The sequence below is a fragment of the Vombatus ursinus genome, unplaced genomic scaffold (assembly GCF_900497805.2).
Source record: "Vombatus ursinus unplaced genomic scaffold, bare-nosed wombat genome assembly UNPS02009770.1, whole genome shotgun sequence".
NCBI classification, from domain to species: Eukaryota; Metazoa; Chordata; class Mammalia; order Diprotodontia; family Vombatidae; genus Vombatus; species Vombatus ursinus.
In genome coordinates, this window is record NW_020949548.1 from 5,168,088 (window position 1) to 5,185,622 (window position 17,535).

The 17,535-nt window shown below is 40.4% G+C and overlaps 1 protein-coding gene across 1 annotated transcript; it reads left to right on the forward strand.

Annotated features, from left to right (window-relative positions):
* Positions 1-5,010: 5,010 nt before the first annotated feature.
* SVIP (small VCP interacting protein) lies at positions 5,011-15,126 on the forward strand. The gene is made up of 4 exons (XM_027852643.1): positions 5,011-5,107; positions 10,266-10,316; positions 11,643-11,753; positions 14,294-15,126. The coding sequence occupies exons 1-4, from the start codon at positions 5,054-5,056 to the stop codon at positions 14,306-14,308; spliced, it is 231 nt and encodes a 76-aa protein (XP_027708444.1). The 5' UTR covers positions 5,011-5,053; the 3' UTR covers positions 14,309-15,126.
* Positions 15,127-17,535: the final 2,409 nt, after the last annotated feature.

Here is a 17,535-nt window from a genome sequence, read left to right on the forward strand (position 1 = left end):
ACCTATATTTCAAAGCACTGTATTTGGTGGTCAGTAGTACTGGCACGAAAACCCCATTTGGATGCTCAGTTGATCAACCACCCTAACAGGTCCTTCTATCAATCATCAGCTTTGTTAGCACTACATCTTAGCCAGGATTATTAGAACTAATCTGCCACCTGCAGGTGCAGGATGCATATACACATCCAGGCTTAGTTGTCTGCTCTCCAAGTGGGCTCAATATTTGTGCCCATGTGCAAGGGAAGATCAGAACTGGACAGAGTTCTCTATAACACCATTTGCACTTGGATCTCCCTCTTGGAAAGAATATTTAGGCAATCCTCCCTCTCTGCTGCACCGACCAATAATGGATTGGTCACAGTGCTCAAAGAAAGGCCATGAAAGTCAGCACACAATGTTCAGACTGAGGTTCAGTAGAGATTTTCTAACAATGCCATTCCACCAAGCCATGGTCTCAAGGTCTTAGAAGGGATTATGATGTGCTGAAGTGTGTTTGAGATCCTGACTTCTTGAGCTCAGCGGAGTCAGAAGGAGACATGTACAGCAGGCTGCCACCTCTGACTGGGAAGCTAGGGATGGAGAGAATACTGACAGCCATACAAAAAGGACAGAGGTTCTGCAAAGATAGGCTGACCAGGAATAACAGGTTGGTTTGCTGGTCATGGACAGACTTCCTGGATTAAACTGACAGAATACCAATTGAAAAGTATTGTGGCTAGACTTTTACAAATCTGATGGAGCACAACCAAATAACCTCTCCCCACCTTCAAAGGAGACACCACCTTCAGATGCTACAAATTGATCATACAATGCCATTCCAATAATGTTCCCTTCTATTTTGTGCCATCTTACCTGTGCTTTGGTAAGTCCGGCTTGTCAAGGACTCCACAGACGCTCTGGCACCAATGTGCCTTGGCTTTTCACTCTGTACATGCTCTCTTTCCAACGTGAATGCCATCTCCTTAATCTCCAGATGAAGAATGCTTTCGAAAAGGTTTGCCTGATCACCTATAGATGTAGGCTTGTCTTGCTTCAAAAGGGATATGACACCATTGCAGTCAGTGAGACATTGCTGATATTAGCTCATCAACATGTGCAGGTCTTTGACAATCTGAGGCTGGCAATCCATTCCAGCTCCACATCCATGCTTTCACAGGGCCAGGATAACATTGAGTCAAACAGTGTTATATGATTACACCCTATAGTTGGAATGCTTCAAAGATCATGAGAACTAATCCTTTCCTAAATTATTGGAATTCTGTTCCCTATATATGGTTCTGTTATAAGGTAGAACCTACCCCTTTGGGTTGGAATAAAGAGTTGGATCCTGTCTGTTTCTTCAGGGAAGAACAAGTATCTCTTGAAAGAGTCCCAAGTCTGAATCTGTGAGCAATGAGAGGCCAGAGATGAGATGACAGAGGCAGACCGATGCAGTGGCAAGAGAATAGGAGTGAGAAGCAAAGGATAGGAATTCAAATTTTAGCTTTGCTCCTGCTATTTATATGATGCTGGACAAGATATGTAGCCTCTCTGGACCAGGGGAAGGTAGGATAGAGTCTCTCAGTTCTAAAATCTTTTGAGTACTTGACAATGAAGCATACAGGAAAGGGACAGAGAGCGGCCAATAAAATACAAACAGTCCAGGTCTCACATCACTTCACAGACATTCCCAAAACATGTTACTTTATTTACTTTGACCAGCCATCATTGTTATCTCCATCCCACAGGAACCTTGGACTCCGCCACTTGGGTGCCAGACCCTGATCATCGGTAAGCTTTTTCCTTATCTTAGCCAGAACCAAGTTTCCATGGCATGTCCCGGCCATCTCTAAACCATGCTGCCTGGGTACTACCCTTCTCACCACCCCTCTCCTAGATCTTCTATATGTATTGTCTTCTTTCATTAGAATGTAAACTCCTTGAGGGCAAAGACTGTCTTCACACAGCAGTGCTTAATAAATGCTTGCTTGCTCATTCTATCCATCTATCCCTCACCTCTGTTTTCTTCAACATAAATTGGGAAATTATAAAGAGGGAAAGGTTTTTTTGTGGAAGATGAGTTCTATTTTGGGTATATTTTATTTGACCTGTTGGTAAGATCCAACGCAATAGGGGGGACACGGAGGTGAAGGGGAGAAAAGAGGATGAAAGGAGGAGGGAGAGGAAAAGAGAGAGAGAGAGAGAGAGAGAGAGAGAGAGAGAGAGAGAGAGAGAGAAAACAAATAGGACAGAGCCTTGGAGAACACCCCTGGTTGTAGGTGAAGCAACTATGATGCCCAGATGAGACTAAAGGGTAGATTAACAGGTTGAAGGAGAACCAAGAGAGAGTTGTCACAAAAATCCAGGGAAGGGAATCTTCAATAAATGAACAAACAATAAAAATTATTTACAGTGAAGTCTTGAAAAATCAGTATGCCAGAGCTTATTGCCTTTTAATGTTTAAGTCAGGGGACATATCGGTGCTGAAACTACAAAAACGTTCTTTTAACCTACAAGTCCATAATAGGGGGCACACTGCTACGAAAGTCGATCCTTCTAACAATAAACAGAAACCCTCATTTCTAAAGTAATTGATTATTATTTCTCTAGTTAAACAGAAGTAGATGTCAGAAATCAGTAAAATAAAGCTAAGATAGGATTTTATGCACTTTGGTCACTTTTCTTGGCTATGGGGTGTTTTCTTTTAGTTATATTGCAAATGCAATATTACTTTCTTTTTCTGATGTGTTACAAGTTATGATAAGATTAGTAGGATGCTTTTTAATGTATTTATGTTTCTCATTTCCTAAGAGACCAGTTTATGGCCAAGGGCAAAAGAAAGGCCTGTAAATCGGCTTTCTTCAATTTTGACTATATTGACTCTTCATTCAGTTGGAGTGAAAATTCGATTCAGTAGGGTTCTATACCAGGAGGCTGAAGGAAAGATATGAAATTCCACATAACATCTTAGATGACTTTTAAGCAAACAAAACAGAGACAGAAGCCAATTGAATATTCTCCCCTGAAGAGCAGTCAAATCAGGAGGCCACAAGCTTATTTCAACAAGATTGCCATTCCAATTATACCCATTCCTGTACTGTATCAAATTAGTCTACGTCCAACTAAGATTGCAACTATGATAAACAATTAATAAGCAATTTTCTAAAAGACACTTAGCAACAGATATGGAAGTAAGAAGAGTATGTTGGGACAAAGCTAAAAAGATTAGCTTCAAGGGATCAGCCCATTTCAAGAAAGGCAGGAGGTATTTAAGCTACATTTGCATTGTTCTTAGAGCTGAGGAACCCTGGTCAGAACAGCTGAACCCTTATCTGAATTATAGTGTTTATAGTGAATTATAGTATAGTTTAAGAGAGAGTCCCCTATAGCCTGAGGGCAAAGTACTGAAAATGACATAGAATGGCATCATTTTATTTGTGGGGAACCAAATTAGGGGGCTCAAATCATGGAAGCAACTACGGCAGGCAAGGAAAATGGAGTGAGACTAAGGAAGGAATGAGGTGAGAATTCTCAGCAAGGAGGGAAAGGCTCACCAGAAATCATGGGGCAAAGTTGGATAAACTGAGGAACTCCCCAGCCCCGTTTATCTGTGTGGTGAAAGTGGTTCCAGTGTCCTGCTTTCTCACAGAAGATGTGATCTGTAACTAGGTCAGTTCTTCAAGTCTTTCCAGTTTCCTGGCCTAGCCCTTGAGAATCCAAAGTTTACTACCATAGGCAGAGTAGGATTTTTGTGGCAGAAACTATAAAAAAAAATGGGACAAAATAACAATAACATTCATATACCACTTTAAATTTTTAAAGAGTTTTAAAACTGTACATTTTCATAAATGTGTTTTTATTACAATATATAATAGCTTATTTTCTAAGATCTTTTTTAAAATGCAAGGCACTCTGACAAAGCAGGGAAAAATCCCCTCTGCATTCTTCTCAGTAGGATCAGAGAAATACTTTTCTCTTTTAAAAAGAAAGTAAAAATTCAATTTAATTTTATTCCTTCATTTAGCAGCTTGCACACAGGCCTGAGTTCCTGGATGGGGATAAAAAGAAGAGTCCATGTTTCTCCCAACATCCCTCACCACGAACCCTAAAGAACTTAAATATACTAAGGCAGGATAAGACCAATGTACAGACAGATAGAGTCTGATCAAGGTAAAGAACAAATCCAGATAAATTCCTTCAGGAAAGAATAAGATGAGATCAATTTAACCTGACCCTTTAAGGAGAAATTGCTCTGCCTTCACTATGGCTCTTTGAACGTGGACTGGATTGGGAGTTAGAGGATCAGGCCTTCCAAACCTAACCAACAAGGCATTGTAGAGGATTCTGGACTTGGTGTGAGGAAAGCCTGAGTTTAAATCCTAGCCCTGAGACATTTTTAACCCAGTACTCAGCACAGAGTAATTCTTTAAATAAAACAATAAAGTTCTTTGTCCGTCTTTCATCTATCACCTACTAGCTGTGTAACTAAATCACAACCTTTCTGTGCCTCAGTGTCCTTATCTATAAAACAAAGGAGTTTGACTCTATTCCCTCTAAAGATCTTTTCCATCCTTCTGCCTCTCATCTGCTATTCTATAACGCGGGTGGGTCCTTGTATTCTCGTAGGTGAGCAAGTTGGAATGTGGAGTAAGGAATACCTGGGCTCTGATGCCTCTGCTAAGACACTTCCATGCTGTGACTTCGATCGCCTCTCTGTGCCTCAGTTTCTTTATCTGTGAAGAGTGTGTGTGTGTGTGTGTGTGTGTGTGTGTGTGTGTGTGTGTGTGTGTGTGTGTGTGTGTGTGTATGTGTGTGTGACCTCGATGGTCCCCTCTGGCCCCATAACCCTCGCGGGCACTCTCAGCCCCGGGTTCCAACCCCCGCCCTCCGCCCCCTTCCTGCACTACAGGTGAGGCTCCAGCCTCAGCGAGGCCTCCAGGGAGGGGCTGGGGAGGGGCGGGGAGGGGCTGGCCGACGTGGGGGGTGTGGCGGGAGCACGCCGGCCTGGGCGGGGCCACACTGCCCCAGCTTTCTAAGCGGAGTGCGGCTGGCGCTGGCGCTGCGCGGAGTGGACATGGGGCTGTGCCTCCCCTGCCTGGGAGATGGGCCCCAGGACCCGCCAGACATAGTAAGTGGGGCCTCTGCGCCCTCTCCCCCCCCCGACATCCTCCCCCCTCCCAGGCCCAGGAGCGACAGGGGTCCTTCCCAGCCGGTTTGCTAGCCTCCGCCTCCCCTGCGGTCTTCCCTTCGGGGCCCGGCCGGTCTTCCCTTCCTCCCCAGGGTTCCGTCCGGGGCTGGGCGCGATTGCGGCCCCAGTTGGCCCGGGGCGGGTCTGAGAGCCTGGGCTGCTGGAGCCTTCGCGTGCTGGGCGGGGCCGGGGGTGGGGGGGAACGCACGTGCGTGGCCTTGACAATGGGGCTTGTGTGTGCTGGAGGGCCCCCCCCCCCGCCCCTGGCGCGTGAGACCACGGAGGGGGGAGCCTGAAGCCCATTCAGGTGGGATGGTGAGAAAGGGGACAGGCCCTAGGATCTCATTGGTTAGAGAACTGCCAGGTGAGAGCGCGGCCCTACTATGAACACCTGCACCTGCTCTGCAATTTAAGGAACTCCACGGTTATTCGGGCGCTGCCGGGTCATACATTGGCTCGAACGCTGGGTAGGCCTGAATTCATATCCAACCTGTTTGTTGCAATTTCCTCATCTGTAAAATGGGAACAGTTTAAAACCTGCCTCCCAAGGTGGTTGTGAGGATCAAATGCGATAATACTTGCAAAGCGCTTAACACAGTGCAGAACACATAGTAAGTGCTACATAAATGTTAGCTGTTTTATTGTTGTTAATTGTTCTTGTTATCTGGGGCAGTGATGGGTTCCGTGACTTGCCCAGAGTCACCTAACTGGTATGTTATCAGAGACAGGGATTGAATAGTTCTCTTCTTGGCTCTAAAATCGGTTCTCTTCATTGCACCATGTTGCCTCTCTTCATGGGCTCTTACGCTCCCTGCATTTTAGGGATAGGGAGTGGTCTTTTATTTCATTGGTATTGGGTTCTCCCTGGTGAGGAAATTCACTCTCAGCACAGATTAGAGACTTAAGAGTAATCTAGAACTCTGAAGAAGTTCATGGCTTACCCCGGGTACACATAGCCAACATATATGTGAGAGAAGGGATTGAACCCATCCATGTATGCCTAGCTTGCGGACTGCTCTCTCCCCACCGCACCATGTAGCTGAGGTTTTCCTTCCTCAGAAAGCAGCTCTCTTACTTATCCCATGTTGCCCGTCCTCAGATGAGAATAGGAAATGGGGAAAGAGACAGGGAGAGAGACCGGACCTTTCCTTTGGTAATTTATGAAACTCCCAAGACAGGAAACTCTGTAAAATTGCAACAGTCTGCACCTTTTTTGCAATTTCTAGTCTTGGAAAGTTGCCTTGAGCATGGAGAGGTGACTTGCTCAGGGTCTCCTAGCCAGTATGATGGAGACTTAAGTACAGCTCTAACCAACTTGGAGGAACTGCCCTTTCTAGCCTCTGGCAGAGGGAGAGCCATGCTCCTTAAGGAGCCTGGGATTTAGAGGAGACTGAGTACTAACACTGCTTCTGCAGCTTACTGTTGCAGGATCTGGGCAAAACCTTTACCTGAGGACTAAGCCGCAATTTCCCCATCTACAAAATGAATAATAACACCTACAGTACTTGCCTTACGTGGTTGTGAGGATCAAATGGAATGATACGTTTAAAAGTTTTGCAAATTTGCCCATGTGACTTGATGAAAATCATTTAAGCCCTGTGGGGCTTCTTGGAGCTATGATATAAGGGAGCTGAAACATGCTTTGCCTAGAGCTGAGTCTGTGGGTGGAAGTTGAAACGACAAAGACAATTTGAATTTGCTAGAAGAAAAGTGGGGGGGGTAGGCCACCTTCCTGGCAACTCAAGCTGTCACAAAGTATAATTAACTGGCTACGCAGGGCTTAGCCTTGGATGCCTTGGGGGGGGAGGAACTTTTGGTTATATTGTAAAAGGTTATTTGTGGTTTTGTATTTTTTGTTTTTAAATAGAAGTCTGAAGCTGGAAAGGACCTTAGAGACTTAAGTCCAACACATTTGTTTTGCATGTGAGGAAACAGGCCCGAGAAGGTTAATTGACATAAGCAAGGTTACCCAGGTATTAAGTGTCAGAAACCCTGATCTTCTGGTTCCATAATCAGTGCTTCTTTCCATGGTATGTTGCTGGACCAGAGAGTGGTCAAGGTCCCTTCCAACTCTAAAATTCTGCAGTTCTGTGAACCTATGATCTATCCTGGTGAGAATGACAACCAGGGATTTTTCTTGCCTCCCATGCCCCTCTTGAGGGCCATGTTTCTCCCTTTTTCTTTCTTTTTTTTTTTTTTTTGTCATTTAACTAGTTTAGCAACCTGTCTAGCAGTAAAGATTGTTTTGTGTTGTTTGTGGGCATTTCGGTGTTATCCTTTTTTTTTTTTTTTTTGGTTGATTTTTGGCTTGTGAATTTTATCAGGCTCTAGGACCTGGAGTTTAATTCCTATCATAGATTCCATACTGAAATGAACCTGAAAAATCAGCTAGTTTAACTCTTATTTTTACGAATGGAAAACTGAAGCCTCCAGAACTTGGGTCTTGCCCAGAGTTACAGAAGTTGCAAGTGGCAAAGCAGGGGTACAATTCTAGGTCAATCCAACTCTAAAATCCCAGCACACAGTCCTCTGTACCCAGTTGCTTCTCACCAAGGTCTTCTTGGTCATTGGCACAGAGTCCCATGAATCGTAGCTTGGGTAGAAAGGAGTTTTCTTCACATTCATTGTTATTTCTCAGTTCCGTATTTTCTGGACTCCCAGAAGTTTTCACTTAATTAGAAAACTTCTTGGAGTGCTCCTAATGTTACTTAATTATTCTACTGTGATTTCTGGATATACATTTGTATTTATTTACTGTAAAATTCCATATTAAAAAGTGGTTCTGCTTTGCTTTTATGGTAAGGCAGCTGTTCATTCAATATATCCTTCTTTGTGGAAGGCTTTTTTTTTTTGAAAGTATGTTTACATCAATATGTTAAAAGAGGACCTCTAGAAAACTCAAGGGATTTGTTCCTTCCCTGGGCAGAGGTCTCTTGAGAAATCCTTGTGCAGCAGCAGAAGCTTGGCAGTTAAGGGACCTACGTTGTATCTTAAGCTTTGTCACACACTAACATCTGTCCTTGGCACTTAAAGCAACTTTTCTCTTGTATATAGTGTTGTCTTTTGTCTTTTCAGCTATCGAAGGCATCATGGGGGACTTATACTTTATTCCCTATATAACCTACCATGGCAATACATAACAGAAAAAGAAAAGACATAGGGGAGCCAGTAAACATTTTCTGAGAAATAACCATTTTTATACCTCAAAATCATTAACACTTCAAGATTACAAAGAATTTTATGTACTTACTTGAGCCTTTCACAGCAAACCATCCATACCTTAAAGGAATCCTTGCTGTTAAGTACCCAACAAGGAAGGCCTTCATTGAGGAAGCACACATGCTGCTTCCTTCTTTGCTTTAGTCTCTGACAAAAAGTAACAATTCTTACCAAGGTCAGCCCTTCTACTATAATTTAGTAAGCATTTATTAAGCGCCTACTGAGTTACAGATACTGTGTTAGGCTCTAGGGATGCAAAGAGAAACTGCTGTGACCCCCAAGAAATTTACATTCTGGGGCAGCTAGGTGGCACAGTGGATAGAGTACCAGTCTTGGAGTCAGGAGGACCTGAAGCTGGAGTCAAGTCCAGCTTCAAACACATAAAACTTCCTAGCTGTGTGACTCTGGGCAAGTCACTTAATCCCAGTTGCCTCACAAAAAAAGAAAGAAAGAAAGAAATTTACGTTCTATTTGAGCCCTTCGTCTATCTTTCAATTATTCTCTCTCTCGTGCAAGAATACACACACACTTTTGATCTTTTCCTCCTACTTAGAAACATTACAAAACTCTTCCCATTTTGTTAAAATAACAGAAAAACAACTTTATAAATTGGTCACGACATCTTTCTATCGTATTCTGTTTCCCAGTCCTTTTATAACTAAACTCTAGGTGGTGGTTGGTTTTTTTTAAAGCCTCCTGTAACCCTTGTGTTCACTTCCTCTTCCACATCTCAGTTCAGATCTAATATCACCCCAAGATCTCTTCTGCCATTTCCTTCTGCCCACTCACATAGCTGACACACCATTTGAGGGTGGTATAAGGGTCACCTCTTGACTTGAACCTCCTGATTGGATTTTGGCCTTTCTATCCCCTCTGTAGCCCATCTTCTACTAGCCGCCGGAAGTATAAGTCTGACAACACTGGACTTTCTCAAGACATTTCTGGTGACTTCTGTTACCTTTAGGAAAAGATATGAATTCCCCAGCTTGGTTTTTTAAAATCTTTCAGAGTCTGGCTCTAGCCAACTGTATGTTATTCACATTTCATCCATTCAAAATTCCAGGCAAACTGGCCTTGCTGTTCACCTTATACAACCTTCCATCCCCACCTCTGAGCCTTTTCACATACTGTCCCTTCTACATGGAGTGCTCTTCATCTTCCCTTCCAATCCATTTTCTACACTTTGGACAAAGTGATTTCCAAGCACAAATCTGATCATATCACCCCTGCCCACCTAATGCAGTAAATTCTAGTGGCACCCTATCAAATCTAGGATAAAATATGTACTCTTCTGTTAGGCTTCTGAAGCACTTCTTAAACTAGCTGCAGATTTCTTTTCCAGCCTTGTCCTTTACACACCTTCCTATACTCTCTGATCCAGCCAAATTGTCGTCCTCACTGTTCTCACACTAGATATCTAAATATAAAGGACTTTAGTTGGGAGAGAGTTAGGCCAGTGGCAGTTGGGAAAGTCAAGGAGAGCTGCCTGTAGAAGGTGGTACTTCTAAGGCTGGAGGGAAATGAAGGGTCCTTTGAGCCTGGGATATGACAATGTGTATTCCAGGCATGGGGAGAGGTAGAATAGGCCAGCACCTTGGCCCCATGCTAAGGCCCTGGCTCTCTGTCCTTGGACCAGCCTTTTAATGTCTCTGTCTCATTTACATATGTGAACATAAGGCTCTGAGGTGTTAAATAACTGGCCCAAAAACTTACCACTAGAAAGTGTCAGAGCAGGCTGCCCAACTAGAGGGTTTGGTTTACCGGTCCACATTCTTCCTATTGCAACACACTGCTTCCTGAGTTAGCATGGCAACTTGCTGCTCTATTTCCTCAGGGATTTTCATGGTCATTTAAAAAAAGTGTTATCAATTTTTCACAGGATGATAGAAGACTAAAACTTGCAGAAGCTGCAGAAAGAAGGCAGAGAGAGGTGAGATTTGAAAAAATATAATTCTGGTTATTTGGAAATATTTTTGATTGTATCATTGTTATTGTTATGTGAGTGTTAGAATTTTTGTATACAGAAGTTTCCTATCTAAAAAGAACCAAAAAGGTGATGCCCAATAAGTTCAAAGGCAATTAATTACTTTTTAAGAAAAGATTTATGATGCAATTCCTATAAATTGCATTTAAAATAAGATTAAATTGATAAAATATTTTTACAATTGCACTTTTTTAAAGGAATACATCTTGTATAAAATGGAAAAATAGTCATTAACGATTTACTCGGAGCTAAGCACTGGGGCTACAAAACAGAAAAATCAAGGGTCCCTTTCCCTAAAAGAGGTCACACTCTAATTGAGGGAAAGGAAACATAAAGGAGTAAAGTTTCATGCAGTTGGAAGGCTAGAGGTACTTAGTTTCTGACAGGCAAAGCCCTAAGATCTTGGGGAGCAATGGCAGGGCAGATGGTCCCTGTTCAAAAAAGAGAGTGGGTTCAAAGGTCAGAGGGGACTTGGGCTTTGGGACACCACCAGCAGAACATGGGGCTGAGGAGGTGGCAACCCATCTGTGAAGTGGGTGTCTAACGTATGCTATAAATGTGAGTCTGAGATGAGATGCACCAGTCTTTTTTTTCCCTCTCCTCTGGCTAAAACAAAGAAGACAGTTAGTGTCATAATCCTCCAACATTTTGGGGATCCACGATCATTGGTTTTGGTAGTTTCAAATCACAATCCCTTGGTACCTTGACATTTAGTCTTCATGACTTATGACTGAAAAAAAAATCTGGTAGTGCTTAGATTTGTGATGATCAACTTCCTTGAACTTTAATTAGCTTTGACCTCTTATAATTAAACATACATTCTGTCAGACTCTGAGGCATAATAAGCAAAATATAAATAAAAACACATAAATATTTATCATAGCAAACATATGTTAAATGAAGAAATGATTGTTGCCGGTAAAGGCAGGCTTAAAGACTTTGAGAAAAAATGACATTAGTATGTTTGTTAAACAATGATTTGGGTAAAACTAAGCCTATACTTAGTCTGTTTTGGTCAGGCCCTTGAGCTTAGAATGGATTTTGCATTTTTACCTATGATGAAAGTTTATATAAAAATGTAAAAGCAGCAGGCTGATTTGATCTGATTTACCATAGTTTTGGGACCACTGGTCTGAATCCTAGTTAATCATGAGCATTCTTCACTTGGTAAACTGTTACTATAGACATAGCCAAGCAAAGCACCTGGCTTTTATTTTATGGTTTAACAACAATAGAAGTCATTTATATTATACTGATTTCTTTTTCCTAAAGTCATCATCTCGAGGAATTTTAAATCTGCAATCTGTAGAAGAGAAGAGGAAGAGAAAGGAAAAAATGGAAAAACAGTTGGCTTCTGGTGGTCCCTCACAAGGGGGGCTTCGAGTAAGTGTAAAGATACCCACTGAACCTGGAGGCTGGGAACTTAGTTTTATTTTTATATTTTGGTAATTGTATTTCAATATGATTGTTTTCCTTTGTGATTTTATGTATTTTGTGCATTTAAAAACATTCTGATGAAAGTTCTATAGGCTGTGCCAGACTTCTAAAGGGTGACACAACAAAGTTTAAGAACCTGTGACTTAAAGTGTAATGTAACTTGCATACTGGTTTTTCATTTATGGGAAAATTATTTTGAAATTTGGAATTTAAGTTAAAATTTTTTCTTTTCATAGATATTCAGCTATCAAAAGAAAAATTGAAAAATAGTATCTGCCAGACTTGGAGTTGTAGATTAGGAGATAAGATTATTTGAACATGTAAAGAGTCAAGTTAAGCTAATGATGTATCTTTATCTAATAGGAAAACACATATATACCAAGTCAAAGAAGTTTAGATAAGAGCTAAAAGGAAAAGTGGCTTGGATAGTTAAGATTTTATATTTTTAACAAGTAGAAATATTTTTTCAAGCTGAAGTAATTAAAGGCAAGTTTGCTTTTTTTTTTTTTTTAATTTCACTAGTAGAGAGAATACAGCAGAGCAGACAAATCAAAAGTCTTCTATTTGGGACTGGAGTGTAGTCATACTCGTGTAAAACCATCTTCCTAGTTGTTTGTTTATATTGTTGAGATAGAGGACCTAAGTTCTCAAATCATCTGGTATAGGCAGTTCAAGAACAGGCTTACCCAATGATATTTTGTTTTATAACTGATATAATTTAGTTTAATTTTATATATTGCTCTGACTTTGAGTTTCTTGAAGGCTATCTAAACTTTTCTTTGTTGCCTCTTATGTAAATATATTAAAAATCTAGGAATTAAAAAAAAAATTTAAGTATTAGTTCACCAGAATATAATAATCTATTTCATACACTATTGTTTTGGTGATTTTCCTTTTTTTCTTTTAAATACCATTATAGAAGGGTTAATAAAATAAAGCAAATAGGAAATACGTATCTCCAATATAGATGCTTTACTTCATTAAGAATTTTATTAATGTAGGATTTCTGTCAAGACTATAACCGTACTTCACTCATGGTTTCTCTGAATGGATCTTCCTTCCCTTCTAGGACTTTCTCCCCAAATGTATTCACAGATGGGAAAACAGGAAGAGAAGGGTCACCTGCCTTGCCCAAGGCCATGCAACATGTTATCCATGTAGCTCTAATGAAGGAAGCACCTATTCTTGTCAGGGTTAAGCTCACCATGCTGAATGGGGGAAGGGTGGGGGTGGGAAAGCAGGTGTAGTGCAAAGAGCCCTGGTTTGGTAGGTAGATGACATGGGCTTGAATTCCAGATCTCTCTTATTCCCTGTAGGAAGACCCTTGTACCTCACTAAGCCTCCATTTTCCTATCTAGATAGGTAGGTGATGCAGTAGATAGAGTGTTGCAGTGAGAGTCAGGAAGACTTGGCTTCAAATCCCGTTATTTATGAGTGCATAGGAACTCACCTGGGCACATTACCTAGCCTGTCTGAGCCTTTAGTGTGCTTATCTGTAAAATGAGAATGATCTTCCCCAGCTTTCCTTCAAATCTTGGTTCAGATTCCACGTTTTGCCAAAGATCTGTCTTGTCGTTCCCCCTACCCCCCGTCACTGGTAGTGTCTCCCCCTTAGAAATTATCTCAGTGTTGTCCCTCCTGTTAGAATTTGGGCTTCTCAGAGTCAGGAACTATTTTTGCCTTTCTTGGTAGTGTGGTGTAGAACAGCATCCAGCACGTTGGTGGCACTAAATCAACTCTTGATTTGACTCCCTTACAGAATGATTGGGAGAACCTAATGAGCTAACATGTGAGGGCTATACATAGATGATCTCTACAATCCTATAAAGGTGCCAAATTAATTTACAGCCACCATAGCCAAGACAGTTGGGGAACAAGAAATATAAAAGCAGAGAGATTATAATAATCTGTGCTTTCCAAGTACTCTAATCCTCACAAGTGGTCAAAAATGCAATCTTGACCAAGACAAAATGTATCCTTTTACTATCTTAATGGATATTTGTGACTGCATGGGGACTGATTTTATTAACACAATTCCCCTGAGCCTACACTATTTAAATAAAACTATATCTAGTCCCTCAGTCCATGGGCCAAAGTCTTGTCTCTCTGTCTATCTCTATCTGTGCCCATATGTCTCCCAGTTTTTTCAAGTATAGTTCTTAAGATTTGTTACTACAATTATAATCTTGCCCTAGGCTAGGGTTTGAAACTGAACTATATTGATTGTATGCCAGTTTTTCCTTAACTTCCTTATGTCTCCAAGTAGAATGCACATCTTTATCACATGGTCTTATAGCTTTCGTTTCTTACTTTGGTCTGTAGGTTTCTGACTCAAATCCTGAGCAGTATTCCTAGTTCTTTATACAGCTCACCTTGCATTTCTGTGTATGTGATGATTCCTGCTTGTTTGTGCATTATAAATCCAAAACTTCTGTTGTTCCTGTAGATTTATATGGAAGTAATCTATCTCTTTTCATCTTTTTTAGTGGACAGTTTCATAAAAATGTGTGCCAAATGGAAGATAAGACTACTGCCGATAACCTGTGGAAAACTGCAATCAACTGGCGCTTCGTGATGTGGCTTTTGCATATAATACATTAACACTTCTCTGTTTTAATGTGATAAATGATAAGTAAACTGTATACTGGAAATTATTTATTTTTTTTGAGCAGACAGACCTCAAGATGTTTAACAAGAGGGCCAAAACTTTTCACTATAGTCTCTTTATTTTTGCTCAAGTGGCTATCCCGAAGGCAGGGCTTGTATTTGTAACTTCACAGAGATAAATTAGTACCACATAATATTATATTTTTGCTTTAGGTGGTAATGATTAAATCTTTAGTCAGTTTTTCACTTACATTATCTCTTTTATAAAAAAATTAAGTGGACATTTCTAGCTTTGCTGACATATATTATGTTTATTTTGCATTTATACTGACTTAATGTTTAAACCTGTTGATTCAATGACTAAGTAGAAGGAAATACCCAAAAAATAATTTGGGGGGGTTCATATAAAACCAACCTTCCTCATACGTTTTGATTCACTCGATGCTAATTTGTAAGCAAATAAAATATTAAACCTGATATTTTCTGTTTAAATTTTCTAAATAAGTTATGTGGAAATGGGGGATTTTCACTAAGCTAAAATTTATTTGCTGAGTTTAAAACTTGGTCCTTTTGGTACCATAAGAGGGCAGTGCAGATCAGATTTATTTCTCTAAAGACTTTTGTTGTAATTAGATTACTTACGAACATTTGTCAAAGTATGAGCTTCATTGTCATTTTTTAAAAATCTATTAAAGAATTACCATAAGGCAAAGTGTAATTGCACTAATGTGGTTTTCATTTGTGGAAACATTCATGTGGGTATTTGGGTGATATATCCTTATACATCCATCTATACATATATGTTTGTATGTATAAGTATGTATATCTCTCTGGCCAGTATTTTTCCCATACACCACATTATCTTTCATAGTTGATGACTAGCAGAGGACTTCAAAATTCCATGCTTTGAGGAGTACCAACCAATAATCTCACCTCTTCTCACTAGTGGTATATATATCACTATATATCTTTATATACCATAATATATATCAACAGATAATATGTATTTTATATATATATATATTTGTGTGTGTATATATACACATATATACATATATACACACATATACATATATATGCATAAAAATAACTGGAAGATCCTTTCTACATGAAATTAATAACATAATTCAAACTTTATAAAGATTTTGTTTTTTTAGGAACATGCTTAATTTGGAAACACGTGTCCTTGTTTTCGTGGTGGAAATGTAAAATGCCAAAATCAAATTGATTACATATTTTCTTGCTCTAGGGCAAAGGTTCTTAACTAGATCCCTTTGACAATCTGGTAAAGCCTAGGTACCTCTTCTCAGAATAATGATTTTAAATGCATAAAATATAATAAGATTGCAGAGAAACCAATTATATTGAATTAGAGATGAATTTTTTTTCTAAACCATTCAAGTTTAAAGCTGCCTTGAAATCTCTCCATGGACCCCATGGAGCTGAGGTCAAAAATCTCTGCTGTCGGGGTTAGATTCATAAATCTAGGTCACTGATTTGAAAGATGTTTACTTCCTGATTCCTGTGGAATCGGACATAGGAATATATAGGAAATAAGCCAGCACGCTTGGACCAGCTACTTCAGCCGCCACCTTTCAGCCACCTTTCCCCTCAGTATGTTCACATGTTCCTTCCCCCAAAATATACTCCTCCTGATTTCGTTTCTGTCTCTGGCACCACTATCTGCTCAGTTTTCCTAGGTTGCGAAGCTAAGGCTCAGTGTAACCTAACTTTTCGTGTGTAATCTGTACCACATCTTATCTTGCCTCTGTATTCTCACACATCACATCATTGATTTAGAGCTGGAGGGGAGCAGACAGATCATTCAGTTCAAGCCTCTCGTCTAGTTGAGAGAGGCCAAGTGATTTGCTTACAGTCAAACAGGTAATGTGTCTTAGAGCGGGGGTGGATTGAACTTGGCTCTTTCTGACTCCAAGCTCAGCGCACTAGCCACCACCCCACTTTTCCGTTTCCACTGCTGTCTTCCTATTGCAGGCCTCCATTTCTATCCCCCTGGCATGTTGAACTGGCAAACTATTCTTTCTTAGGCATGGATCTGGTTGTGGCATTGCTCACAGTGTTAAAATTGGTGCCTTAGCTTGGCTTCTAAGGGTCCCCCATAACCCTGAATGATTCCATTTCCAACTTTATCTCATAGAGCACTCCTTTACCTACACAGCACTTTCTATCCTCAGCCTCCCCCTGGCTTCCTTCATGCTATTTCCTATGCCTGAAACTCCTGTCTGATCCATCCCCATCCTTTGGCTCTTTACTCATAATTTAAAACTGAATTCTAGTGACACCTTCATGAAGCTTTCTCAGATTTCCCTAATAATAGAGGTCACAGGGATCCCAAGATTTAGAACTGGAAAGGACTACAGACATCAAATGGCCCATGCCCCTCAGTTTAGAAATGAAGCTTAGGCTCAACAGTATTCCACAGCTCTTTCCAAAACATCACTTTAATTATCATTTTGGTCTCCGACCTGTCACTTAATCAGTTTGGTGAATTGCCTATGTAGAAACTCCATTCACCAATGGAACTGGGCTATAAATTAGTCTCAGCAAGTGGCCTGGGGCATTGGGAAGTTAAGGGACTTGCCCAGGGTCACATAAGTAATAAATGTCTAAGGTATGACTTGAACTCAGAACTTCCTGAGTCTGAGGTTGTAACTTTATGTGTCCATACCATCTTGCCTTACCTATGTTTAAAATAAGTAGTTTTATTTAAATCTAATATTTGTGATTAACTTTATTATTTGGGAAACTATTATTAATTAGCTATGTTTCTGAGAGAGTCAAAGCTCCCAATCATAGGAAAATGTGACTAATGAATATTTTTGAGTCACTGAGTTCATGAAACAAGAACCTGTTTGAAGTGCAGGAAATGGCTCTGTTTGTTTCTAAACCAGATGGATGACTTTTATTTATGCCAAAATGACATTAAAAGCATTCCTTATACCAAGGAGAATTTGTTCCTTATCTAAATTTGAATTGACCTTAAAATATTTGGAAAGTAGTTGAGACTACTACTAGATTTCAAAGTATTTAGGACATCATTAATAAAAGCAAATGCACAAAGGTTCTATGATTTAATCAGTTGGGGAAATCACAGGGTGAC

What these genes read in the sequence shown, in the direction of transcription:
- SVIP (XM_027852643.1), top strand. Translation starts at nt 5,054, where the DNA reads ATGGGGCTGTGCCTCCCCTGCCTGGGAGATGGGCCCCAGGACCCGCCA. An exon ending in CCCAGGACCCGCCAGACATA is followed by an intron (nt 5,108 to 10,265) that starts GTAAGTGGGGCC and finishes AATTTTTCACAG; the next exon opens with GATGATAGAAGACTAAAACT. An exon ending in CAGAAAGAAGGCAGAGAGAG is followed by an intron (nt 10,317 to 11,642) that starts GTGAGATTTGAA and finishes TTTTTCCTAAAG; the next exon opens with TCATCATCTCGAGGAATTTT.